This window comes from Malus domestica, chromosome 09 (assembly GCF_042453785.1).
Source record: "Malus domestica chromosome 09, GDT2T_hap1".
In the NCBI taxonomy this organism is placed as follows: Eukaryota; Viridiplantae; Streptophyta; class Magnoliopsida; order Rosales; family Rosaceae; genus Malus; species Malus domestica.
The window spans coordinates 11026310-11053688 of NC_091669.1; the positions used below are offsets into that span (position 1 = coordinate 11026310).

Consider the following 27379-nt stretch of genomic DNA (forward strand, 5'->3'; position numbering starts at 1 on the left):
ATTACTTGCACATGAAAATAATTGGCATGCACCGTTGGAAAAATGAATGAGCTCTCCACGTCTCTATTAGGCTTTTAATGTGGCATTCGAAGTGGACTTAGGCCCAGTCCAATTGGCTGGGCTAGCCATTCCAACAATGAGTCTAGAGACATTGATTTCCACGGTAACATCGCCAAATTTCCAATGACCAAATTTCCATCACCGAAAGCAAAGAACCAAAGAAACTGAAGGCATGTTTGGTATTCAATTTGTATTTTTAACTTAAAAACAGTTTTTGAGTTTCAAGCTAAGAATCTTTATTTGGTAAAACTATTTTTAGAAATTGAGCTCAAAACCAATTTGAAAAACTGCATATATTAAAAACACAAAAAGTTAGAGTTTATTTGGTACTCTACTTGAATCCAACTTTTTAAATTCAAAAATAATTTTCAAGTTTTAGGCCTTAAAAACTTGTTTGGTAAGACTATTTTCAAAAACTAAATTCAATACTAACTAAAAAAATATAGTCTATTCTTTAAAAACATAAAAAGTGACTTTTTAAAGTTTTTAAACTTAAATTCTCATTTCTTTTCTCTCCCTCCTCCTCTCTCACTCCAAATCTATCTCTCTTTTCTTATTTCTCTTTCCTTTTTTTTTTACCATTTTTGGCTCTCCTCCAATCCATTTTCTTCATTCTCTCGGTTCTTTTTCTTACTCCTCTTCCTATCTATCTCGTCTGATCCTCTCCATTCTTTATCTTTCCTTCAATTATCTCTTACTTTCTTTTCTACACTCTCCTCTTTCTCCCTCTCATAAGATTTAAAAATTTTAAATCACAAACCAAACAAGTTTTTGAGTCTTAAAGAAAATTGTTTTCAAGAAATGTTGTTAAAAAATGTTTTGAGAAATAATAAAAAATTTCAAATATGATACCATATAGCCCTTAGTTTTTCAGAGTTTTCAAGCTCAACACTCTCCACTCTCTCTCTCTCCTCTCTTCCTCCTCTGTCCCGATCTCTTCTCTTTCATCTCTCTCTACTCTAATACCATATCCTATCTCTCCCCTCTTTCTCTCTCCTCTCTCTACTCTCACGACAGATCCTCTCTTTCTTACCTCCGTCAGCGCCACCAATGAATTGATGGGTGAATTTTTTTTCTTTTTAAAAAAAATGTGAATATAAAAACAATTTTAAATTTTATACCAAATAAGTTTTGAGTCTTATTAAAAATTGTTCTTAAAAATGGTCAAAAGAAGTATTTTTTAAAATGATGAAATTTTTTAGTAGGATACCAAACAGGCCTTAACTACTTTTTTCGGAGAAAAAAAGACCCTTAACTACTAATGCTATGATTAAGGAAACCATTTAATATTGCTTAAAAATAAATTAATAAAAGCACTTAACCAAATTAAGGCTGCAGTTTTGAAGAAAACCTAAAGAGACTCCACCAATGACACAATGTTATTGTGCCAGCAGTTAATGGGCTAGTTGAGCACCTTCTTATGTAGGCCCAATGTGAGATTTGCTATTTTAAAAACCAAACACAAACATTTTGTTTGCAAATGCAAGTCATGTAACTTAATGAATATTTTCTAGTGCACATTGAAGTTATACATTTGATAGATTCTCTAAGGTTAAATGATCTAACGGCCTTTATTTAGACGTATAACTTAAATGTGTATTTTTGATGTGCATTAAAAAAGTCTCATTTTGTCTGATTCTTCTTCCCGTTCTATTGTATTATGGTGCCCAAGTTAGAGCTTGGAGCCCAATTTTGCAAATGTTGGATTTTGTTGTTTCCAAGCTTACGTCTCATGGGCTTCTCTTCAATTCTTCCAGTCATTTATTCTACATTATAAACAAAACTTACTGACATACTATTAGGGTGGTGGATTCCATGACATTAATTTTTGTGATTATATAATTATTAATTGATCGTAGGTACAAAATATATATGTCTACACATATAACTATTCAAATTGAAATAGTAATCTTAAGTAACAAACAAAAAACTTCATTTTGTCATCAATCAAAGATTAGGTGGTATAGAACACCAATGATTGATAGGGAAAACAAATTAATTCATAACGATTTAAACATGGTTGTTAAAATCTTTGAAGTGCGGTATAACGATGTTGATGATTAATGCCACGCACATGACTACTGGATATTAATTTTTATGTCGATCCAACTTGGATAAGACAGAAGCTGGGAAAAAAGATGTTCGTGAAAGTTGGCTGGGCAAGTTTTGCTAGAAATGGGACCAATTAGTGATGCCGATCAGTCTTCGTCCACCTTTCCAACATCAAGAAAAAGATATGCAGTGGGGACGACTGAGAGAGATATTAGTAAATAAGAGAAGCTGCCATTTGCCACTAGCTTCAAATGGTTCATGTATCATCTCTTGTGGTTATCTGTTTATATGGCCAGATCTTCTAGTGGAGGTCCTGTTTGGATTAATATTTGAATATTGTGCTTAGTAGAAGGGAAGCCCAAAGGCACTAAATCAAGTCACATTTGCCCGAAGCCTAACCTTGAAGCCTGAGTGCCGGTTCAAAGACTTCTAAACCAAGACACAAGCCACGTGTCTATAATGGAAGTGACAAGTGATGGAGACTAACCTACTATCAGCCAAAAAACACTTTTTAGTGGCACTTCAAGTAAAACGATGATGACTCACTACCCCCCAAAAGCTTTTGGGCAAGAGTAGAACTAAGGGCAGTCAAGCCAAACTGCCTATAAAAAAAGCTGAATCAACCCAGATTTAGTCATTTTAGCAATAGTTTCCTTAGAAAAGCTATCTTTTGTCTAGTATAAAAGCTCTGCTACCTCCCTTAGTGTTGTAGTATCGATTCCCTCGTGTAAACCTGTTTACCACCATCCCTTTTTAGTGTACAACCCCTATAAATTCAAAGAGAAGTGGCTGCAAGAGGTTCAACCTTGCCAAACAAGGTGAAATCTTGCCTGAGTCTCTTTGTTTGTCCTCTAAATTAGTAGATTTGTTGTTTAATGCACTCTTTAGCATGTATTCAAGTCATTTCCGCTTGTCTTCTATTTTAAGAGTCTCATTTGCATCTGAATCTGGTTAACTTAATAGATTTGTTTTCATTCAGAGCAACTTGGAATCAAACAAGTGACTTAAAGGGCTCTAGATTCCCTCCATTCGAACATACAAGATCATGAACTAAAAGACCTTGTTTACAAGGCAAGAAAAAGAACTTAATGCAGACTTAACCCATCTCCGACAATCCTTTGATAACAAGAAGTTTGAGTAACTGGGGGCGCAAGTAATCACTTAAAACACACTTGTTTTGCATCTGCTATATTGCGATAGTAGTGGCATGCCTAGCACTTTGTTAATTTTGATTGCGAGCCTCAAAGCCTATACCTAAGGCCCTACAAAGGCACCTTTCAAAATTAACTTTATACTCTTCTTGTAGAACACCAACAAGCAAAAGCCTGACTACTAAACATCAAAGTGCCAATCCTTGGGGAGCTGTGCTGAGGTCTAGAGACCTTCTCCAGAGAAATATTTGCCCAAATAGACCCCATCGGTACAATGTAACAATTGGGAGGCAATAGGAGTCATGGGATGATGACGGTGGTTGTGGTGGTAGTGAGGCGTTGCTATTTCATATTTGCATGTGAATTACATCAATGGGAAACTGACCATGATGACAGGACCACCCTCAAACCCTCATCTCAAAAGACATAAAATAGGGTACAAGTTGGGGGAAGTGAGAACAAATTGAAAAGGTTGTACTAAACTTCGGAGTATGACATGAATATGATGTATGAGATGTGTAGTCAGGAATCAACTAGTCATAAATGGCATTATATAGTATACGGTTGCATACTAAAAAAAAACTAAATCATAGCAGTTAACATTTACATGTACTGCGTTTGTTGATCATATTGACGATTATAATAGCTTTGATGGAGATAAAACTGGCTCATATAAGCGACTTTCACACAAATGTACTCTTTATGCAAGATGCGATTAGTAAGTGTACTAAGTTTAGTTTTACATTTTATTCTACTCTGTGATTAGTGTACGTTAGTTCTCAACTTCTCATTTTCCTTTTCCTCCAAGTGAGCTTTTCAGGAACTTGAAAAGATGACAATGAACTCCACCCACTTGGTGGAATATAATGCTATTATCCCATGCATGTCGGAGAAAGCAGAAATCCTTTCTTGCTGGAAAGGGGAATGGAATTTTGATCAATTATTTTATAGATTATAATGATGATGGGAGACAAATGTCAATTATGCACGTCCACATGTAAGTAATTGTTATATAATATTGTACTTCTAACTAGAACTGCACTAGTTAGTCTAAGTACCAGAACCCTAATCCTTAAATCCTAATAGGCGTTTACGCTGCAGATGTACGTAGTTTCCCGTTGCTGATGAGTGCAAGTGATTGATGGCATTGCATGAGCCAAAATGAACCCACCATATATAAGATGTACCAAAGCGTAAGTTAATCGGCCATCGATGCATGCGAAGCCCACATCGCATAAATAATACGACGATTGTTATCCATTTAAGTAGGTAACTACACTTAACATATTTCTTCAAAATACTAAACACATACTACTTTGTGGTAATGTTCTAAAAATCGACCAAGATAGCTTCTAGACATAGGCAATGACCAGCCTCAATTAGGGCCTAGGTGTAGGCGATATGCAACCGCATTTCTGGCCATCCCACTAAGGAGACAATAACTTTGTGGTGGCTGTCGACTTGAATCCAAAATGCTAAAAATGCAGAAGCACAAAGTTGTATAATTGACACTATGACAAGTGTCCAATTCAAATCTCTCAAACATAGAAGGCAATTAACTTGGATCCCAAGTCAAATAATGCAATAAAAGGATAAGTCGTGCAAGCCAAGTGCATGATCCTGGAGTTTGATGACTATGTAACATGAAAGTTTACAGATAAAAAGGTAGCCAATATCAGCCGGAAGTAGTTGTGTCACACTAATTGTGAATTGAAATGCATAGTACCAATTAAATTCTTTTTATTTTTTGGTTGTATTTAACTTTTAGTTTAAATTGTTTACGTAGGGATCAAACTATTTGGATTCCACCAATTATTTATTATTTTCTTAATCCCTGATCTATTACTGACTTCATCAACATCCAACCATATCTTTAAATTGTACCATCACAATTTCAATTAAATTACTTTTTGCATGAATACATCTTATTAAGTAGTATAACTCAATCTGCTCAAATATCTGTCTTAAGGTTCCAACTAAATAAAAGTATACGTTATAGTGACAACTCAACCAACATGCAACATGAATTAGAGCTCCAGCAGCCACAAAGATTCAAGAATTTACCTTGGTTGCTTCAATGTATCCTCAATCTCCAAATTACGTCTCCACTAATTACAATTAACTCAAATCTAGCTCTGTAGATAGGGGCGGATGCATTAAGGGGCAGAGGAGTTAGCTGACCCCTCGAACTTAAGTGAATATTCAGGGATAACTTGAGTACTGACCCTTTGAACTTCGGTGAATGTCTATAGATGACTTGGGTGTTGCCCTTTAAAGGTTGGAGTTGCCCTTCATATATGCCTTTCAACTACTTGATAAAATGCATTAGAGAGGTGTTGCTCCTTTATAGTCTACTCCTAATATTATTTACCTCTGGCTTGTTTGTTGGTTGTGATTACAATGGTAGGCAGAAAGAAAGAACCAAGTAAAAAACTATCCAAAAATGCAAGGTAAATGAAATGGTGATCTCAGAGACTAACAAAACATCATCATTCTTGGACAAACATATTAATGAGATGCAATAATATCAAACATTGTTAGTGTGTTCAAGATAAGTGTGTTTCTTTGTTAAGCATTGACATGGGAGCAGCCTTGGAACATGTTAGTTGCCCACGTAAATGAGGCATTAACAGGTGTATAGTATGTCTTTTCCAAATGACTTCAGACCTACCAAGACTCGATGAAATGACGATATACATGTTATTTCTGTTAAAAAAAAATTACACGCTGCCCGTACTATTCTTATTAACCCCCCTAATATTATTTCTTGGACCGCCACTGTCTGAAGAGCACCCTCATCCGACCGCACCAGGGCTGTTCGTTGGTGCTTCGGAAGCCAGAATCAAGGGCTCTAAGGAAAGAAAGCTAAAGATGAGAGAGAGGGCTGACCCCCAAGAAGGATGGAATAGCACCCCCAAGAGGAAAATAAGGCCCCGAATTCTCCAGCTTCCCTTCCTTTTCTCTCATTTTTTGTATTTTTTTTTCTCCACCTTTTTACCCTCCTTTCTAGAGCATCTAGCTCTCTCCTTTCATTTTGTTTTTATTTTTTTTATTATAAATTTTGGTTCCACATGAGTATCCAGAAACCATAACTTAAAATCAAAATGGCACTTTGGTAAATCTTCCAACAATGAAGGTTAAAATAATCACTTTGATCATAAATTGAATTACAAAGTCTAAATGGTAATCGTGTCATTGTCGAGTCAAATAATTAAAGGGTATCACAAGTTGGCTTTGGTTGTATTTTGATTCCAAGACCGCTGTAATTGACTAAGAGACCAAGATATATAAAGCTTGAGATAGGTTATTGATGCTCAACTTTGAAAACAACATGCAATAATTTCACAAGAGAGAATCGAACTCAGGATTTCGGAGTGCAAATGTTGAATGCTCTTTATGAACTGAGCAACAAGTCTCTTGAAACATATTATAATTAGCATGTGTTCGAACTAGGGATGGACAACGGTTATGGCTGACGAGTAACCGCAGTTATTTATCCATAACCGTTTATTCTCATACCCGTATAACCGTTTATCCGTTGAGTAATTGTCTAACAGTTATACCCATACCCATAACCGTTTATAAATGGTTAACCATACCCATAATCGTGTACCTATTTAACCGTAACCGTTTAGTACCCGTTTACCCATTTATCATTTTTAAACTCGTTTATCCTTTCTTTTTTACCATTTACTCATTTTTCACCCGTCTACGTGTTTTTTAACAACTTGAAAATTAAAAAAGAAAAATTTGTCATAATTTTCTTTTTCTAACAATTAAACACTATTATAGGTACATTTATCATACATTTCCGCATTTTAATTTTTTAAGTCCTTGTACCATTCCAATAATTGAAATAATATTTTACAGACAATATTTTTAACTGTTAGCAATGAAGATAATATAAAATTTGCTAAGTATTCTTGGGTTACGAAAACTGTTGAAAGACAGTATTCTTGGATTATTTAACTTGGAATGTAAAATATTAACATAATATATATAATGGACCATGCAATTTAAAGTGGTTCAGGAAAGTTATATTATATTAGCTATAGAAGTCATGCACTATAGTCAATAGCATTGATCTAGGTTTTGTCTGATAAAGAACCATGGTTTGTGTTAATTTTACATATATAAAATAAATGGGTAAATGGTTACCCGTTTATAACCGCGATTAATACTTATAACCTCTCATTTAAATTTTACGGGTAAACGGTTATACCCATAACCGTTTATTTATCTAAACGGTTACCCATAACCGTAACCATAAAATTTAAATGGACGGGTAAGGTTACCCATAACCGATGGGTATTTGTCCAACTGTAAGTACAACATTGAATTTACCAAAAAACAAAATTTAAAGGTAAGAACAAAGAAAAGCTTATGTGATCATTCAACTTTATTTATTTATTCATTTGAGTTTTCCAGTTTCTCCATATATCTGCAGCGACAGACAAGCTCCTCACAGGCAAAGCATAAGCATAACGGCGCAAACAAAGAAAACACTTGAAGAAACATATATCAGTTTCCATTAAAATTTTGAGGCATCCTTTAACAAGAGGAACATCGATGAGCAGCAATAATATGCCCGTGTTTATACATTTTTATGGGGCATGAAATACTATCTTCCTTTCTTCCCAGAGTAAAAAAAACTCAACTCAGAAAGCTACACAACTAGTCTTGTGTCCGCTTGTAAGGTTTCAGAACCAGTTTAATGCCGGATTGAGATGTTTGAACTCTTGCAGTAGTTGTTCATTGGCATACACATACGAGAGTGACTCTTCGAATTATCTAAATGGTAAGATCATGCGATCTGCGTGAGCAAAAAATGTTCCAATATAATTCAACAACTTCTGCCACCAATTATATGATCTTGTTTTATAAGCCAGCTAGGGCCGGGGGACCATATATAGAGATGAGATAAGTATGCATCCTCTCTCATTAACCTGTTAACATCAGAAAAAAGCAGTGTGTCCACTGAAATTAGTATGACAGTGACACTTATGGCATCAATGATTCAACCAACCAAACTACTTTTAACATATTATCAGTAAAAATGAAGAGCTAGAAGAAGAATTCAATTCAGTGAGACGCGCCCATGTGTTTCTGAACAGATTTGTCCATCGGTAATGGAGATCACATTGGTTGGAATATAGGCCGATACGTCTCCAACTTGTGTTCAATGACAGGTAAGGCGGTTAAGCTACCTGCATCTGTCTGGTCCGATTGTTTAGCGGACGGGAATGCAAATAGAAAACATCGCCTGGGGTGTAAAGGTTTTTTTTTTTTTTTAAATCTCAGCAATTAGTGTGAAACCATTAATTATATATTGTAATTTATTTTGTCAAGTCTCCGACGTGAGATTCTTACATTCTTCAACAGATATGAGCTGCTATACTGCGCAACAAGAATATATGCGGCCAACCCCTTTAGAGAGAAGTAACAAGTTTGTGACCATTCACTTTCTTGAGAGATGGCAATGAAGATAAGGTGGGAAATGAACACAAAAAATTAAACCGAATTCACCACACAGCCCCTGATTTTGACAGCCACTTGCTAGGGTTCACAGAACTTATTTAAACAAATTATTCCTTTTAAGTTTGAAAAAGAAGTTATGCATGCTTCTTGTATAAAAAGTGATTATACGTTAAGTGCTTTTAAGTGACTTACTCATTTTTCCACTTAAAGGGTCATTAGTTGCAGCTCTTCCACCGAAAGGTCCACTGCTGAGACCATTTGGTGCCATCATCTGATTCTGTTGTAGAGGTTGGGAGCCAAATCTGAACATATTCATTGGCTACACAAAAATTTCAATATGATAGAAATGAAAATCGTTTGAGTTAGATAATTAACGACAACAAATTTTTTAGTCTAACAAGACACCGATGACTAATAATTTACTCAAGACTAAGAAGACAAACCTGAGACATAGTCTGCATGTGATGGAAGTTCATGAGACGCATGTATTGTTCCTGAAAAGAGGGATTTTGCATCTGGTTGTGGTAATCAATGGGATTCAAGACCGGTGGTTGGCACATTACAGTCTGGTTTGCTGCTGGAGCCATATTCATGCACTGATCAACGAGCGGATGCCTAGGTAAATGCATCGGATTGTGCATAGAAGGCAAGGCCGGCGGTCCCATTCCCATTCCCATTCCCATTCCCATTCGGGAAATATAGTGCTGCATGCCCGGAAACATCATTGGTGCCATCCCGCTTCCCATCCACATTACCTGAATCAACAAGAAAAATTGTTAGTAGCTTGAGCTACGTACAAACAATATAGGACCAATTTCGGTTTTATGAGGGGACGTTGTACCTGCAGTTGCATCTGAAGTGACTTCAAGTAATCAATTGCCTCATCTAACATTGATGCTTTATCTGTCTGAAAAATCAAGGATCAAATCAGTAAAAGATATTTATAACTAGATAATAATTAGAAACAATTAAAGGGGTTGTAAGAAAGTAAATTCACCTTGTTAGAATGAGGTATAAGCTCTTGCAATGCTCTCATTTTCTCGTTAATCCGATCTCTCCGTTTCTGCACAAATGGACAAGTTATTAGAAAGAAACAAAAAGTGACAAATTCCGAAACTTTGTAATGCTAGGAAACTTAAAAAATTCTACCCTTTCTGAGAGGTTATGGACTTCAGCAGCACGACTCCTCCTGGTCGATCCTGATCGATGCGCTGACTTACTTCTCGCAGCTGAAGCTGATTCAAGTTCAGCAGCCTAAAACATAAGTAAAATCCTATTAATCGCGGCAAAAATCATTATTACAAGTCATGTGTTGGAAAGAGGGTTTTAATTAAGTTTTTACCTCACTTTGGCACTCCGAGTCTTCTGCCTCTCTACCCTTTCTCTTGTTGCTATTGACAACATTAGACTGGTTTCCTCCTCTGCCAAAACTACTACCAGAACCGCCAGAAGACGAAGTAAGCGTTGGATCAAGCGTATCCGTTTTCCCTGTCTCGCTCTGAGGCATTATCTTATGAACGTTGTCGTAGAAATGTCCAGCCGATAAACCAGTAGTTCCATCACAATTGCTTGAAGCCCTGCTCACATCAAGGTCATTTAGAACTTGGTTGCTACCAACGTAACTCGAACCAACCGTCATCACAGAACACTCCCTAACCTCCGCTTGCGCTAAATTTCCGGACTCTTTCCCTCCTAACTGTCCTCTAGAAGATCCTGCTGAAACCTTTCCCGGGGTTGCAAATTGCGAAAAATTAACTATTTTCCCCAAGCCTCCTTGATTTTGGTTCTGCTGATCAGTTGAATTAATGTATTGATATCTTGGAGGAGGCATTGGATTTGCAGGGTATTCCACACCAGCGGAGGACTTGCCATTAGGCCGCGGTGAGTTGGAAACAAGACGCGCGGTGTCAGAAGCATCAAACTTCACAACCTTCTCTCCCTCAAACTGTTTGATTGGTTTGTCAAGCTCAATTGGATCACAGGAAGGCAATTCAGAGAAAAAATGGGAACAAAACTCTTTGTCGAAAGAATCCTCAAGCGGGTAGTGGATAAGTGAAACGGTGTCATCATCTTGAATCAGATTACTTGAATTCCCATACAACCCCCCAGACCTTATTGATTGCTGATCATGTTTCTGAACTTGTCTCGATTGATCATTCGGATTAAAACTTGGTTTTCGATGCGTTTGGCTGTTCAAAACTACTTGCCCATTTCTCCACAAGAGCTCTACAAGTTCATGGTCTGGCCTGTAAAATATTTCCCCCCAATCAAGATAGCTCAACATGGAAGGCGAAAACTTTGAGAATAAGTAAAGAGAATACAGACCCTATTGGTTTCTTCTGGTTGGTCAAGGGGAGATCAGACTCAAAGTTCCACTCGGGAATGCAAGAATTCATGTCTCTGAGCAGACAGAAATTGCTGCAAAACAAAGAAAGAAGACAGATTTAGAGATGATTGCAAATGATTAATACTACTATAATTAAAAAAATGCTGCATACTAAAAATGGAACCAATCCTAAGTCCTAACCCCAAATATATAACTACAAAATTTAATATCATGTTTACTAGACCACATAAAGTTTGTGGATTAAAAAATTCAGAACCCAAATCAGACTCTTCATCATTAAAGTATTGATTAACATAAAAAATCATTAAAAATTGAGAATAAAATAATCCCTACCATAAAAATAGGCAAAAGATGGAGAAACTTCAACAGGAAAGTTGCAGTTGGAAATAGAGACATCATTCACCACTTAAAGGAAAATATTATTAAGAAAAATAAGATAAGAAAGAATAAAGAAGATTATGACATGAAATTTTTTCTGCTTTTCTACAAAAGTAGAAGCCCAAAAAGCAAAAAGGAATTCTTTTATTGCATAGAGCAATACAAACCCAGAAGGGAAATGAGAAATAAAAGAAAACCCAAAGCAGAAAATTAAATAGAAAAGCACCCCTGATCAAAAGCACGGCTCTTGAACTGGAAACTGAAGGCTTACAGTACAAGCTCTAAACTGCTGTTGTCAAAAGCACTTCTTTTTCTCTCTACCCCTCTCTTTGTGGTTGTGAGGTGAGCTTGGAGGGCAACAGGAAACTGGGAAACCGACCAAATTAATGAGACTTTTACAGCAGTTAGAGTTAAGACAGGGGCTTGTTGTCAGTGAGAGCAAGGATTGGCTAGTGACACAGAGAGCTACGTATTTCTACAGAAACCCATGCCATCAGGCCACGTGGCAGTTACCCAGTTGTGCTATGCTGAAAACTTGTGGCTAGGTCAGTTACTTGTAGAATGCAGGATGGTTTGGAAAATGGATGACTGGGATTGGTTATTTGAAGGCAGCCAAAATCTAGAACTTGAAGGGCAATCGATCTGTGATATGATAATGTGTAAGGGTGGTGCCACGTGTGCATTGGCAATAATATTTTATTGGACAATGATGAGGGACAAGATTGTCAGAGGCAAAGTTTTTGTTGACAGCTTGGCCTAAGTTGGCAAATTTTTAGATTGCTGGATGATGCAATTGCAAATCTGCACTTATCTTATTCTTATCTCCATAGAAGTTAGAAGCAAGGAAAAATAAAACCTACAAAGTCAACTTTTTTCTATTTTTTTTAAATCAGTTTCAGCTTTGAGTTCCATCTAAGAGTTCGAAAAAGAATTAGTCAAACGATATATGGGTCTGGTATAAGGCCAATTTTTTAATATAATCACGTGAAGAGTATTATAGAAATATATGATATCGGTTTGCATGGTACAATATCTGTGTAAGAGGAGGAAAGGTGTACTGAGAAGAATAAAATTAAAGATGGTATACCTTGAAGTTTGTCTGTATAAGCACCCCCCAACCCCCAATATATGTAATCAAGAATTTAGATTCGTTAGTCATTTTCTAAGTCACCCATCACGTGAATTGTCATAAGTACATACATAATAAGTGATATAGAGTGATGAGGAATCAGAAATATATCACTGATTGCACCAAAGTTTTTCTGCCTTGGAAGCCAGCAATTGCCATAAATATTGGAGGCAGCAGACCTATTGATCCAAGCCAAAATTTTATGGAGGATGGTGGCCAGTCGAATCTGCTAACAGATCATGTTTTATATTTTCATGTGAATCAACACAAGGAAAAAACAGATTTCCACTTTAAAAACCTCAGCTAAGGGCAAGGTCCAAGTCTTTGGAGAAAACTGTTGGATTTTGGAGCAAAATCTTGTAGCTAATGTTCGCTTTCATTTGTAGGTAGTGCTTGTTGGCTAGAATTTTGTGTATGTAAGTTTATGCACAAGGCTACTAAGTACTAGCTCACAAAGGAGGTAGACACAGTTTTTTTTTTTTTTTTTAAATGAGTAGACACGTGTCATGTTTACTTATAGAAAACAGAAATTAAAATAATTTCGATTATTGACTACCATCTACTACTTGGAATTTTAGGAATCAGATCAACTGGAGGGACTAATTGATTTCCTTCCCCTTCCTTCTTTCTTGGCCCTAATTCATTACTTCCCATTTTTAAGTACGTAAAAAACATGCTACTAATGAAACACAGTTTGACTTTTTAAATGTAAGGAGTCACTCATCCAATTTACAAAAAAAAAAAAAAATACTTGAACACACATAACATTGTGTGGAATGTAAAAAGTAATGCTCCCTTACAAGTAATGAGTAATGGTCTCATAGAGACTATTAGGGTGTGTTTGTTTGACCGGATTAGGGGGGACTGGACTAGACTAGATTAATTGTTTGTCCAGTCTTATGTTTGTTGTCCACATTGGACTAGTTTTAATGGGACTAACGGGGACTCGCCCCGACTGAACGCTTCATTAAACATTCTTAGCGAGACCCCTCAATTTCAAGTGGACTGCTAATCCCGTTCTTTCCCCTGCCATTGATCCCTCGATGTCTCCCTTCTCCTTTGCTGCTTTGCCCTCTCCCTTCTCCTTCGCACCTTCGCCACTCCCTTCTCCTTCGCACCTTCGTCCACTCCCTTGGGCCTTTACTATCCCACCCAAAAGCCTAAACCCAGACCTCAAACAAAAATTGAAAAACAATCCACTGATTCCCTTTCTTTCTTCTTCATTCAATTCACTCTCTCCTTCTCTCTCAGCAAAATCGCCATGGTTGCAACCACCAGACGACCATCACCAGAAGCTCGATGTCGATCTCCGCATTCGCGCGCGACCCAGACGCAAGTCGGGACCGAAAGCGTACCAAATGCTCAAGCACCTGCGAATCCCCACACAAATTCAAAACAAAAAGGAAAAATCACTACAGAACCCCGAGATTTTCCGAGAAATTCAGAGGAGGCGCTGGGTGGAGAGCTCCGATGAATCCTCCGCGTGAATCTTCTGCATAAGGAAAAGAGGGAGAAGTTAGGGATAAGTGGACGGAGGAAAAAAGGGAGACGGGGGGGGGGGGGGAGACAGTAGCCGGAAGAAAATAGGGAGAAGTATGGAGAGAGAGGAAGAATATTCTGGAAAAATGGTGAAACATAATAAAAAGAGGGAGATGAGAGGGAGAATGGCGGAGGAAAAGATGAATAGGCTACAGAGAGATAATTTTAAGAAAAAATTAAAAAAAGATTTTGGCCTTCACGGAAGGAATATGATTCTAGAAACAAATAAAATGATAAATTAATAAATATAGATAAAATAAAATAATATTTGAGTTAGATAATTATTCAGCTTCTTAGTCCAACATTGCACCAAACGCTTCACTAAGTTAGTCCAGTTTAATTTAGTCTAAGTAAGTCCAGCTTAATCCCTGAAGCTAGTCAAGTTCGAAATAATCCGATGCGACAAACGCACTCTTATTGTCCGACTTGTACGTAAGAAGCCAATTATTTTCTGACTCCATCGATTAAGGATCCAAAGTTTATGAACTTGACATTCATGTCACTTTGTTCTCAGAGGCCTGCTGCTGTCCATCTATGAACCTGCAGGCTATGATGTTTTCAGTACAGGAGTAGCAGGCCTATCATTTAGCTGCTACTTTAATATCAAGTTAGAACCTTCCTTCCACTCTCATTTTTTTTTTCTCAATGTAAAGAAGTTCATAAGAGGTCGCACTTGGTGCGATGGCAAGTGCCTTCGCCCATGAAATGTTGACCTAATTTAATTATGACCGTTTAAACAAAAATATATTGGAGATGAGAAAAATTTGGAAGGGAGAGAATCCTACTTCATTTAAGAGAAAGGCTAGTTAATGCGTACTGTACCTATATGCTTTTTTTCTTCATCGTCCAAGTTATATGTTTGAGATCTTGGATTTGTTTTTCCATTTACAAGCAAATGTCTTTAGTTAAGTATTTATACGATAGTGTTTCAACTTATTGTTAAAGTCAAACTACATTATTTTCTTCCTTGTAAGTCATAACTACTCGTATCGGAAGACGAAAAACAGAGAACTGTCGTTAGATGTTTGTTCTCCGCCCGTATCGTGTCCATCTGAACAAACACTTACGAACTTGTTCTAAGACCACAATGACAGTGTATGACTACGATTACTAGTTACATCAATGGTCAGCCTGCAATCACTTTTAAATTAGATATGTCAAATTTGCATTAGATGTGAAGATGCGTATACATATTTCTTGTATAGAAGAACTTACAGCCCAGATGCTTGTATAAGAATTTATAATTTTTCAACAGGGAAACCAGTAACAGGTTTTATCTTTGTAGCCAAAGCGCGCAATTCGGCTACTTCTTCACTGTTGAGCCTCCATCCAAGGGCACCTGCGAATTCTGCAGCCTGTTCTCCGTTTTTGGCTCCCGGGATTGGCACAACGTTGTCCTGGGCTATCAGCCAGTTTAGGACTACCTGTTAACAGGAACCCGACTCGCATTAAACCCCAACACCTATTTCTACATTTCAGAATTCTTGCCTGATATATCAATATGTGGTTTTATGATCTTATATGGAGAACATGAAACTACCAAGAGTTGGACCACATGTATATAAAACAGTGAAACAAAGAGCTGCTTTCAGCATGAACTGGAAGTTGCAACAGTATCTATGATGCGTTTGATACTCGTATTCAAGGGTCCAAAATGAATGAACTGCTTAAATACAGATCTTTTGGGGATAATTTTTCAGCCATGCTTCACACAGAAATGAAAACTTTAGGGCTTCTAATTGAAAAGGATAAAAGCTAGTTAAATTTAAAGAGCATCAACAAACCTGTGTGTTTGTTTTACTGTACTTTTCTCCTATTTCCTTGATCCGGTTCAGCAGAGGTTGGAGCTGCAGATAACAGCAGTATTTTAGCAAAAAAAATTGGAACTTGTGTAGCGGCATTCAAAGTATTGATTATGACCTTTGTAAGAAATTCAGGAGTATAAATTTGTCCTCGGGGGCCACTTGGGGGATTTTCAGGTGTATACTTTCCTGTAAGAGCACCTGCATAAGTATAAATAGTAGAAATGTCAATCTTCTCATCTCTTTTATCTCTGGATCGGACAGGCAAAACGTGACTGCTGTGACAACCAATCTAGCAAGATCTGCGTTTAAAGGCCATAATCGTTGTAACCGGAGTTGTGAAGAGATTACAAGTACTAATATAATATCCGAACAGACATCTTTTATCAAGAATCCCTATGTTTTTTTTGTTTGTTTTAGAATAACTACGTCCCTTTTGTATCGTTAAAAACTGTTTAATTTCTTAACCAAAAACAAGATGTTTGGAATTTTTTGTAAGGTATTTATTGGTTTGGTGAAAATATGAGTGCAAGTGTAGAACAACAAATAGACAACACCTCCTATTGCTAATAAGATATTTCACCCTTTACCATGCAAGACCGCCATTCGCCAACTATCCAGCGACAGTTGAATTCAACAAAAAGAAAAATACAAGCAAGATGTTGAAAAGATAAAGCACATTAATGCACAAGATATACAGAATTTTATGTGCTTCACTGTTTCATTTAGGCATATAGTTGGAAGGTGATAGCCTGAAAGGTGAATCTTTATGTGCACAACTTAAGTCCATAACTATCATGAAACATAAAATAAATACGATCGTAAAGTTGAAGTTAAGAACTGCTTGACAAGGAATGCTCGAAAATTCAAAATTCAGATTAAAAGGCCGACTGAGAAAAGCGAGTAGGTCTGCCTTCCCCTAAGTTCTAACTTAGCAAGGATTAAGTTCACGCAGAGAGGTCTTGAATACTGTAAAATAAGAAGATATTATATCTTCTAGAAATTCTTTTATTAATTCTTAAGCTAACATATATGAGTGACGATAAGAACATGGTAAGAAAACACAAGGTTCCAACTTCACCTTGAGCAATAGGTGAATAGGCAATCAAAGTGATCCCAAGTTCATCACAGGTAGACTTAACTCCGTTCTCCTCTGGTGCCCTGTATATGAGGCTGTAATTCACTTGATTCGATGCTAGTGGGATACCTCTCTTTTGAAGTTTCGTGTGTGCCTCACGCAATCGCTTTTCTGAAATGACAAACTTTATGCGTCATCTTCTGGTTACGAGCATCTATGATAGAACCTTTTTTTCATGGTTTGAACTGCTACTTTTAACCAACAATATAAAATAGATAAGATATTGATTTATACCGCTGTAGTTGGAAACACCAACGGCCTTCACAAGGCCCTGCTCAACAGCGTCTCCAAGACCATCGAGATACCCTGAATTGATTTTCCAAATACCCCTCTTCAGAAACAAAACGAAAATATCATACATAACGGTTATAACCTCCTAATTATATTAGAAGACATATTTATTCAATGAAAAAATGGTTTTACTTATGAACAACCTTTATTTCCCCATATTCCAGGCCTGAAAAATGACACAAACACTTGATCAGATTTTGCAGTTACCTTAGCACAAAGAAGTATTTATACATAGAGCAAAGCCTCATAAGGGACATACCAATGGAGTTGATACAGTTCTACCGAAGAAAGTTCAAGGCGATTGAGGGAATCCTTAAGGGCGCCCAGGACACTTTGTCGGCCCAGCCTCCACGGCAAAGCTGCAAATTTGGTCGCAACAGCAACTTCTACTCCTGGATCCTTTTGTTTCCTTTCCTTGATAAATCTGTGCAAAATTCGGAGTCAGTTGTCTACTAATACTCTCAAAATACAGAAACCGACGTGATTCTCTGTACTCTCTGTTGACTTGAAATTAGAATGACCTCTACAAAGAATTCCTACAATGTACCTTCCTAGTAGAGTTTCAGAATTTACAGCACCAAAAGAAGCCTGCGAGAATAGATAACGATGAATTTATTTGGATTTGCAACAAATTTTATGGAAATGTATTTGAGAGGAATAGAAGAACTATAAGACGCTTTTCTTACCCTGGAGCCGTACACTTCAGCAGTATCAAAGAATGTTATTCCGCCATCTACACTGACATCGAAAGCAGCCTTAGCTGCTTTCATTTTCCTGTCTGCAGTTTTCTCCAAACATATTGTCATCATGAACACATTTGAGTAATTTCTAATTTCCCCTTATAAATATTAAAACCAATCCAAACAAGAAAACTGCTTTAATAGATACAAATCATACAATAATTCATACAACCATTCGGATTTTACGGCCAAACCTAAAACCCCATCAATCCACCAGCAAAAAATTTCCATTGCTTTAGCATAAAGATGAACCATGAAAATACAACTCACTTCTCACGTTCAATCTGAAGCCATGATGGGCTCACACTTCACATTGTTATTGAAGGTGCAAGGAGTGAAGCTAAATTAGAAACACCCCTTCATATGCTAAAAGTTTTTCTCTTAAAAGTGATATTTTACTTTAAACTAATATAAACTCGGGTGCATGGGAAGAACACATTCACACTAGCCTATATGGTTACACCGTACAACAACATCTGGGATGCTAAAAGTTAATATACAAAGACAATAAAGGCTCAAAATTTCAGCAAAACTCATCTGCAACTAGTACAGCCACAATCATCTATACATAAATAATATATATAAAAAGACGAAAAATGTGAAGATTTTGTAATACCCAAATTACTCTTCTACTATTGAAATTTCAAATAAATAAAATATTTATGGCTAAATTTTTTATCATATATTATTTTTTTTGTGCCCATATTTTTTAAAGTTTTATTTGTGTTTGTACTATGTATATAGTCACGCGACAGTGTATATTTAATTAATGATAGAAAAATTACATATGGTATATTTATGTTTTATGCCTAAACTTTGTATCATATATTTATATTTTTAGTCTGTACCCACTTTTAATTTGCAACATTTTTTTAAATTTATAGTATTTTCTTTTTAGTTTTATTTTGTACCCATGTATTAATTTCTATTAGGGCCTATATTTTTTAAAAATTCATTTGTCCTCATAATTTTTTAATCTTTTATCTATTCCCTAATTTATTTATAATGTACCCATTCTTCTTTAATAATGTACCACTTTGTTATACATGAAATGTACCAATTTTTTTAACACTTTGGATACATTATATTTTACCATTTATTATTTCTTATTTTTACATAGTTTTTATTCATTTATTCAATCAAAATATTTGAATTTTTTTATTGTAACCGTTTTTAATAGTATTATAACGAAAGATTTTAAATTTATACGATTATAAATCTCATAAAATATCAAATAATTAATGTCAAAACTATAAAAATATAAATATTAATTGTAATATAATGAGGTGTACAAAGTCAATAGACTTTGATCAAACTTTGAATACCATTAGGGGGCGTTTGTTGCGCCGGACTATCTCGGACTGGACTAGCTTCAAGAACTAAGCTGGACTGGCTTAGACTAGACTAAGCTAGACTAACTTAGTGAAGCGTTTGGTGCAGTGTTGGACTAAGAAGCTGGATAATAACAAATTCTAATATTATATTATTTAATATATAAATTATTAATATTTTATTATGATCTAGGTGATCGGAGATGACGAGGAGTTTATCGGGAGTGGTTGTTGAGCATGACGAGGACGAGAAAGGATAGTCTTAGCTAGTCCCATAGTTATTGGGGGGTCTCGCTAAGACCTCTTAGTGAAGGGTTTTGTCCATGCTAGTCCCCTTTAGTCTCATTAATGTTAGTCCCAGCATGGAACAAACACGGTATTGAACTAACAGTTAGTCCAGTTCAGTCCAGTCTCACTTAGTGAGGGCAAACGAACACCCCCGATTTTAGTCAAATAATGTTAAGGATTAGGATCTCATCCAAATATCCCAAAAAACAATCACAAAAAAAAAAAAAAAAAACAAAACAAAGACGTTGGCTGGTTACGTTCATTACTTTTCAAAATATATTTTAATAAGAATTAATAATATCTAGTAACATAATAAAGCACCGATTTGAAAACGAATTTTCAATTATTTAATCATTTCAGTAATGTTTAAGTGAAATTTCAGCAACTTACCATCCCATTGGAAGTTATTCCAATAACTGGTGTCACCCCATGACCAAGCTCCAATCCCAAGCCTTGTCACCTTCAAATCAGAGCCACCCAATTTCACCCTATCATCCTCTGCGGTCACATTCTCAGAAGCAACAGCTCTAACCCTAGGAACTCTCCTCTCACTCAAAGCAGAAAAACATGCACTGCTAAGATGCATAGCCATGTTTCCCAGGAACAACCCAATTGAAGAAACACAAAACCAATCTAAAACAACAAATGGGTTTTCGAATTCGAACAAATTTATGATAAAAAAACAAGTCAAATTTCCAGAAAGTGGAAAAAAGAGTGATCTGAAAGTGAGGTTTCTGAAATTTAAGAACTCCAAACTCCAGAGAAACTTGGAGGGTCGGAGACAAAGATTTGTGGTAAATTAATAAGTTGTCACAGAAGTAGTTTGTGTTGTTGGGTGAAGAATTGAAGATTGAAGAGTTGGGACAGGTGAATTTTGTGGGGTGGGAATAGTGAAGAGAGACTTGGTCCTCACAGTGTACACGTTCGTGTTGATTTTTCACACGAAAAAAGGACGGCTGGAATTGCATGAGCCATCAGTCCCAGCGCGACCATCAAGTGAAGTGATAACTTTAACTGGGCTCTGCCTAAATTTTTGACAACTTTGTCGACTGCCCGGCCAAAAGAAGACAACTTGGGTCAGGATTCTCAGTGTGAACTACAAGATTCAGTACTGTTTGATCCATAAGGAAGTTATGATCAAAGGGATAGGATTCTCTTATCTTTTTTTTCCTCTCCTTCTCTTCCCTTTTATTTGAACAATCACGGTTAAGTCACATTAACATCTTATATTAATTTTTTATAAATAGAGAAAGAGAAAAACAAAATAAAGAATGTAAGAGAATGGGATGGAAAGGAAGAGAAAGAGGAGGGAAGAGAATCCTAATCCATGATCAACAGTTAGACTCAGTTGCAATGCTTGTGTGTTTGGACTTTGGACGAGAGATTCCAAACTACGGTAGAACTTGGATAAATAACCTCGGTTAAGTAATATATCTGACTGGTTTCGACTTAAAGATAATGTGCTAAATTAATAGATGGCTAAAGTTTTAAGATAATATATTATAAAAAATTCATATAGGTCTCACTTAATATATAAATTAATAATTCGTGCTGGTCGACACTCGGGGGTGACGAAGCCATTAAAAACATGCATACAAATAAAATATGTAATTAGAAAGAGAAATACTAGTGCAGGAACGTGTTTAGAGCATACAACTAACCAAGAATAAAGTGAAAGAAATATTATAGAAAGGTACGAACCGAGGAATGTGTACTACACAAAGGAGACTCAAAGATGCCTAAGCGGAAGTGCCCTGACGTCGGGATCGTGTGCCTCGAATCTAAATCCTGAGGGGCGCAAAACCAAAATAGTGAGTGGACCAAAGTTTATAATAATAGTATTAATAATAAGAAAAACCATTTCCTTCATGAACATACTAACCCCCTATTTTGAAAACAAATATAATACTACATATAGTAAGTTTTCTGAAATCTCTAGCATGCCATGACATCATTCGTAAAACAAGTACGAGTAAAACGATGCTCAATAACAGTGCTATCATTGCCCAAAGGAAAATCCATAAATCTTATCAATATTGTACTCTCTAGGGGTATCATAGTTGCCTGAAGGCAGTACATGTCCATCACCCAAAGGTGAAGTTGTACGACACTGGGTTACGCCAGTGAAGAAACCTGGTAAGCCTCATCATTCAAGGGTGAAGTTATACGACTCTAGGTTATGCCAGATAAGAAACATATAACATCACACACCGACACTAGTCCTGGGCTAGTGAAGCTGGGGATATATCATCAACTCCTCATTCGCCCGAAGGTAGTACATGTCCATCATCCAAAGGTGAAGTTGTACGACACTGGGTTACGCCAATGAAGAAATATGGTAAGCCCCATCACCCGAAGGTGAAGTTGTATGACTCTGAGTTACGCCAGAGAAGAAATATATACATAGATATCCTCAACTGTGTCATAGACGTCTACATACCCGTGTTTTGTGGATGTATTGTATGATAACCCCATAGTTGCCTGAAGGCAGTACATGTCCATCACCCAAAGGTGAAGTTGTACGACACTGGGTTACGCCAGTGAAGAAACCTGGTAAGCCTCATCATTCAAGGGTGAAGTTATACGACTCTAGGTTATGCCAGATAAGAAACATATAACATCACACACCGACACTAGTCCTGGGCTAGTGAAGCTGGGGATATATCATCAACTCCTCATTCGCCCGAAGGTAGTACATGTCCATCATCCAAAGGTGAAGTTGTACGACACTGGGTTACGCCAATGAAGAAATATGGTAAGCCCCATCACCCGAAGGTGAAGTTGTATGACTCTGAGTTACGCCAGAGAAGAAATATATACATAGATATCCTCAACTGTGTCATAGACGTCTACATACCCGTGTTTTGTGGATGTATTGTATGATAACCCGCTAGATAAGTACCAAAAACATATCTCAAAATCTCATCTCAAATTCGGAACTCAAAAACTCAAAGTCTCATCTCATCAATCCATGATATTGCACAATCATAAATCTGTAAAATAAATCATATTTGAAAGCCATAAAAAACGGGAATCCAATAATTTATATCCTTTAGTAAAACTTAATTTTGATATATCATAATTATTTCAAAAGCATTAATATAGAATTCACAAGACATAATAGAAACCATGTTCATTTCATAAAATATGCAATGCATGCAAACCTAACATTTTATAAAACCATGCAAGTTAAGAAGGGGTCCACTCACAGATATTTTGTTGCCCAGGAACCGCTTAAGCTAGTGAGGATTGAGTCATTTTCCACCGATGCACCTAACCACAATTAGGAACCATTTAGTAAAACTCTACTAAAACATTAGAATTTGAGAAAACAGACGGCGGATTTGGATTTGGCACGTTGAAAAACCTAAAGAGGCACCTTGGGTTTCCCCCATGTGCCATCGCACGAGCTGCCACAGGGCGGTGGCCCGGAAGGCCACGCCCGGTTTCCGGCGAACGAAAACCCAATTTTTTTACTTACTCTAAAAATTGCCAAACTTTTACAAGCAAGTAGAGCTCAATGAAAGGAACAACTTTCATACATGGGCCGAAGTCCAATTCGGCCAGAAAACACCTCAAATCACCCTCGATCCGCCGGAACCCTATAAATGGGTATTCATTTATTCGTCCTCAAATCGAACTCCGATGCCCCTGATCTTGTTTGGGGCTTGTTCCTGGGGTTTAAGGAAGTCCTTTAGTGGTGGTGGTGCTGGAAGGAATAAGCTTCAAAAATGGTCGATCACCGATAAAGGGTTTTCAAACCCGTGGGTACTGTGCACCACGAAATGTGGCCAAAACTTGTCGGGTTTGAGGTGGGAATCATAAGAAGGATTATGTGGTGATGTTTACAGGTGGTGGTTGGCCGTGAAAAGCTAGAAAAACGCCTTGAAAGGCGTCAGAAAAGTGGCAGAACACCAGGTCAGAGACTGGGTCGCAACTGGAAACGGGTTGGGTGGTCTAGGGTCCAATTGGCTACTCCTCACCTTTCTCATTTCTCTCATTTCTCAGCTTTCTAATTGGCCGTCCTCCCTACTTTCTTCTCTCATCCCTCCATCTTGGCCACACATGTGGCACCATCTCATTGCTCCATCAAATCTGGAGCCTTCTAGATGATGGTCAAATTATCATTTTGCCCTCAACTTCGTAGTTCCGTAAAATCCTCGTTTTAGCTCCAAATTTAATTTCACTTGTGCCCACGCGTTCGTAACACTGAGTACTACAAGAATATGCCAAGGAAACGGATCTTACGTGACACGACAAGACGGTCAACAAAAGTCAACGCATTTACCTCGAATGGCATTTTTTTTAATTTCACATTTAAAAATTATAAAAACCGTAATATTTGGGGACAGGTTGTTACAAAATAGCACTTGACATTATTAACATTTCTGGTCATGTTTGACAGAAAAGTCTAGGTGTTTATATCTTTTAAACAAAAGTTAAAGGAAAAAAAAAGAATATTTAAACAGATATCCCTTTTAGCCATTTTAGATGCAAACTCAAATAGTCTTTGATTACATATGCAATACAACATTAGACAAAGGATCTTAATGTTCTACATTTCAAAAATTTCCAAGTTCAAAACGACGTCTCTTTGGCCTGATTATTTTTTTTTATTTTTAAAAAAGGCTATGCAGCCATCGCTACGCATCAACAAGGAGCAAACTTGCTAGTTTTCCGATGAACCAGAAGGGCGGCCCATCGCTCTTGTGCTCGATTTCTGGCAAGCGGAGGTGCGTCCTATGCATGTAGCCTAAATCCACTAGTAACATGTCCTTGGTTAGAAAAGCAATTCAACATTAGATAGAGCGTCCCAACGTTTAGTAATGCCTTAGTTAAAAATGTATTTCAAATTTCTCTAATGTTTTGTACTATATTTCTGCTACTTAGTATTATGGTTTAGTCGTATTCTTCCACTTATAAGTAAAAGATTTTAGATTTAAATATCGAGTTCAATACTAATTTATTATCTTATTTTTTAGTTTAAATATATTGTTGTATTAAAAATATGTTTTGAAATGCAATTTTTATTTATAGCCCAAATCCATTAGTCCTGAATTATCTCTTATTTACCCACACCATTTGGAATACCAATTGGGCCCTTCAGCCTGTAGGCTCCTCAATTCAAGCCCAGAAACCACTAAAATATTTTCAAGGTGCCCAAAGAATTATTGAGCCAACTCCACTACAAAATTGGAAAGAAAAACTAGGAAGATGTGATTATGTGAGGCCCATTCCATGCAGAAGAGAATGGAAACTGATCAGAGAAACTCCATACCGCCCAAAAATCTTCCTGAAATTTAGACCGCAAAAACTATTGTACTTTCTTTGTACAATCAAGTTTGAATCCATCGCTCGCAAAGTTTAGATTAGATTAATTAGAGAAGAAAAAATTAACATATCCAAGCATATAAGCCTCTGCACTTATCCTTTAAATTAGTTAATGATCTTTCATGCTATATCTGAACTGAACAAGCTAGTCTGGGACAAAACTGAAAACCCTAGCAAGGTTGAGAAAACTGGGTTTTTGCATAGATTTTCATGGCTGTTCTGATGCTTTTGAAAACCCTAGCAAGGTTGAGAAAACTAGGTTTTTGCATAGATTTTCATGCCTGTTTTGATGCTTTTGGTACGGTTTCTTGTGTGGTTTTGTGCTAATAAGATTTTGTGTCGCATGAGCTTTCCAACAGTATACCATACATTCATACGCGTCTGGCGTCCCCATTTAAATGACAAAAGAAATTAAAGCTCATTTGCCTTTGTACATTACAACTGAAAAAAATGGTGATAATTTTTCTTTTTTTTCGGTAACGACTCCGGATCATAGATTAAGAGCTGGTTTGGTATTGCTGTGCTTTGAGAAAAAACTACTGTGAGAATAAGCGGCTGTGCTGTGAGAATGAGCGGCTGTGAAATAAATCAGTAGAGTGTTTGGTAGTGAGTCTTTTCATTAAAGGAGCACTGTAGCTCCGTGTGCTTTGAAAAAAAGCCAGTTTTCCAAAGCTGCAAATAGCAGCTTCAGCTTTTTCTTTTGATTTCAGCTTATTCTCACAGCAGCTTCCAAAATAAGCCATTTTTTTTAGTTTACCAAACACCTAAAACCCTCACAGCTTTTTTTCATAAGTGTTTTTTTTTTAAACACCTCACTCCCAAACCACCCCTAAGTCACAGGGAAAAGCAAGATACAGCAGATGTAATCTATATACTTGTTTCTATTGAATGTTTGTTGCAATACTATATATATGAAACCTTCCCAATCAAACAAAACGATATATCTTTGAGAACTGGCACGGGCCAATTGCCAAAACCGAGCATTGCTCAACCACCTGTTGAGAAAAAGTAGAAGTACCACACCATCCTGTACCCCATCGTTGCCAAGCTCACAATCTTGAGGAAGTGCCTCAAGCTTTCTCAATGCATACATTTAACTATGCGGCTGGGGCAACAGCTCCTGCATCATCGTCGTCATCGTCGTCGTCATCCCAATTATTCTTTTTGTAAACATAGAGCTGAGTCTTCATCAGGTCCTCCTTAACAACCAACTTGGAAGAATTCCAAGTCGCCATAGCAAATGATATATATTTATATATGTGTGTGTCTGTGTTTATAAATAAATATTAAATCGCTTAATGACCAACAATGGAACTGCTTACCTAAGAAAATGACCAAGAAACTAAATAAGTCATGTACTGCAGGTAGACCTTTATATTTTATGCTGGAGACTGCAGTAGTACAGTATATAGTATACATCTCTGCTTGTATATTTATATTAAGGAAACAAAGGAATAATACCATATCTCTCTGACAGAGACCTGATATTTTCTTATGGTGCGTTCTGCAATCTCTCTACTTTTTACTGATCTTGATGGATGCAAAAATCATGTACCCTTGGCTGGTAATTTGGCGCCCAAGGGAGAGAGTGATGACATGGTTGGGCTCCCTCCATTCATTTGTCTTAGTGGGGTGTTGGTTTTTACACGTTGGCTAAGCTCATGGCAAGTGTCTGCACTGCACATTCCATACGTGGAATCAACAGTCCATCCACGCTCTGAGGGACTATTGTCACCTCCATGTCATCGAACACGGAACTTGCTGAAAAAAATCTCATTTCTAATCAATTTCTACAACGGAAAAGCTACTGCACAGCAAACGGGAAATCCACAGTTTGCGCCATCCAATCTAGTCACATTAGAATATAGTTTTACATTAAGTGACTCAGCTACGTTTTAAAAGAAAAGGAAAATGGCTCGTCTATACAGATTTGGTCCTATTTTTTAGCGTTGTTATGTTTTAGGGTGTAGAATCAACATCCATACATGTTATAGCTTAAATTAAGATGCTAGTCTTATTGTATGTTTGGAATTCATTTTAAAATGATCAAAAACGTTTTTAATGAAAGTGCTTTTGAAACTAATTCTTATTAAAAATGCAAGTGAAACTTCAAGTGCTTTTGGAACCCAAAATTACTTTCACCAAAAGCGTTTAGTCATTTGAAAAACATTTCCAAACGAGCTATTATATCGGTTAAGTGATTGGATTTTAGGGTTTAAGTCTCAAATATTGGGTGCAAAGCCAAACAATTAAATCTGAAATTGAAGCTCTAAGGGTGATTTTATATCCTAAATAATCAATATGTTCAATAACAAAAAAAATCA

The 27379-nt window shown here is 36.8% G+C and overlaps 2 protein-coding genes and 2 long non-coding RNA genes across 8 annotated transcripts; all 4 read right to left on the bottom strand.

Annotated features, from left to right (window-relative positions):
* Positions 1-7769: 7769 nt before the first annotated feature.
* Positions 7770-12094, bottom strand: LOC103411497 (transcription factor PIF4-like). Of its 3 annotated transcripts, none has more exons than XM_008350129.4 (9): positions 11693-12094; positions 11067-11159; positions 10084-10987; positions 9891-9995; positions 9739-9804; positions 9583-9648; positions 9185-9496; positions 8934-9060; positions 7770-8209 (listed from the first exon to the last, which is right to left on the bottom strand). In XM_008350129.4, exons 2-9 carry the CDS (start codon positions 11135-11137, stop codon positions 8205-8207), a joined length of 1656 nt encoding a protein of 551 aa, XP_008348351.1. In that variant the 5' UTR covers positions 11138-11159; positions 11693-12094; the 3' UTR covers positions 7770-8204. The 3 variants fall into 3 exon arrangements, with proteins under 3 accessions (XP_008348351.1, XP_008348353.1, XP_008348352.1); XM_008350131.4 differs by having other exon boundaries at positions 11738-12087; XM_008350130.4 differs by having other exon boundaries at positions 11422-11823.
* Positions 12095-15275: 3181 nt separating this feature from the next.
* On the bottom strand, positions 15276-20762 carry LOC103411496 (uncharacterized oxidoreductase At1g06690, chloroplastic). Of its 2 annotated transcripts, XM_008350128.4 has the most exons (10): positions 20115-20706; positions 18052-18143; positions 17913-17953; positions 17625-17789; positions 17509-17531; positions 17309-17380; positions 17018-17185; positions 16055-16137; positions 15919-15981; positions 15276-15558 (listed from the first exon to the last, which is right to left on the bottom strand). In XM_008350128.4, exons 1-10 carry the CDS (start codon positions 20314-20316, stop codon positions 15373-15375), a joined length of 1095 nt encoding a protein of 364 aa, XP_008348350.1. In that variant the 5' UTR covers positions 20317-20706; the 3' UTR covers positions 15276-15372. The 2 variants fall into 2 exon arrangements, with proteins under 2 accessions (XP_008348350.1, XP_070661610.1); XM_070805509.1 differs by lacking the exon at positions 17509-17531 and having other exon boundaries at positions 17309-17403; positions 20115-20762.
* A 598-nt stretch (positions 20763-21360) lies between these two features.
* On the bottom strand, positions 21361-23516 carry LOC114826744 (uncharacterized). Of its 2 annotated transcripts, none has more exons than XR_003775790.2 (3): positions 23206-23516; positions 22934-22997; positions 21361-21512 (listed from the first exon to the last, which is right to left on the bottom strand). It is a non-coding gene; the product is annotated as an uncharacterized lncRNA (long non-coding RNA). The 2 variants fall into 2 exon arrangements; XR_003775791.2 differs by having other exon boundaries at positions 23104-23516.
* A 1871-nt stretch (positions 23517-25387) lies between these two features.
* On the bottom strand, positions 25388-26463 carry LOC139188262 (uncharacterized). The gene is made up of 2 exons (XR_011571594.1): positions 25894-26463; positions 25388-25559 (listed from the first exon to the last, which is right to left on the bottom strand). It is a non-coding gene; the product is annotated as an uncharacterized lncRNA (long non-coding RNA).
* Between the last annotated feature and the right edge of the window lie 916 nt (positions 26464-27379).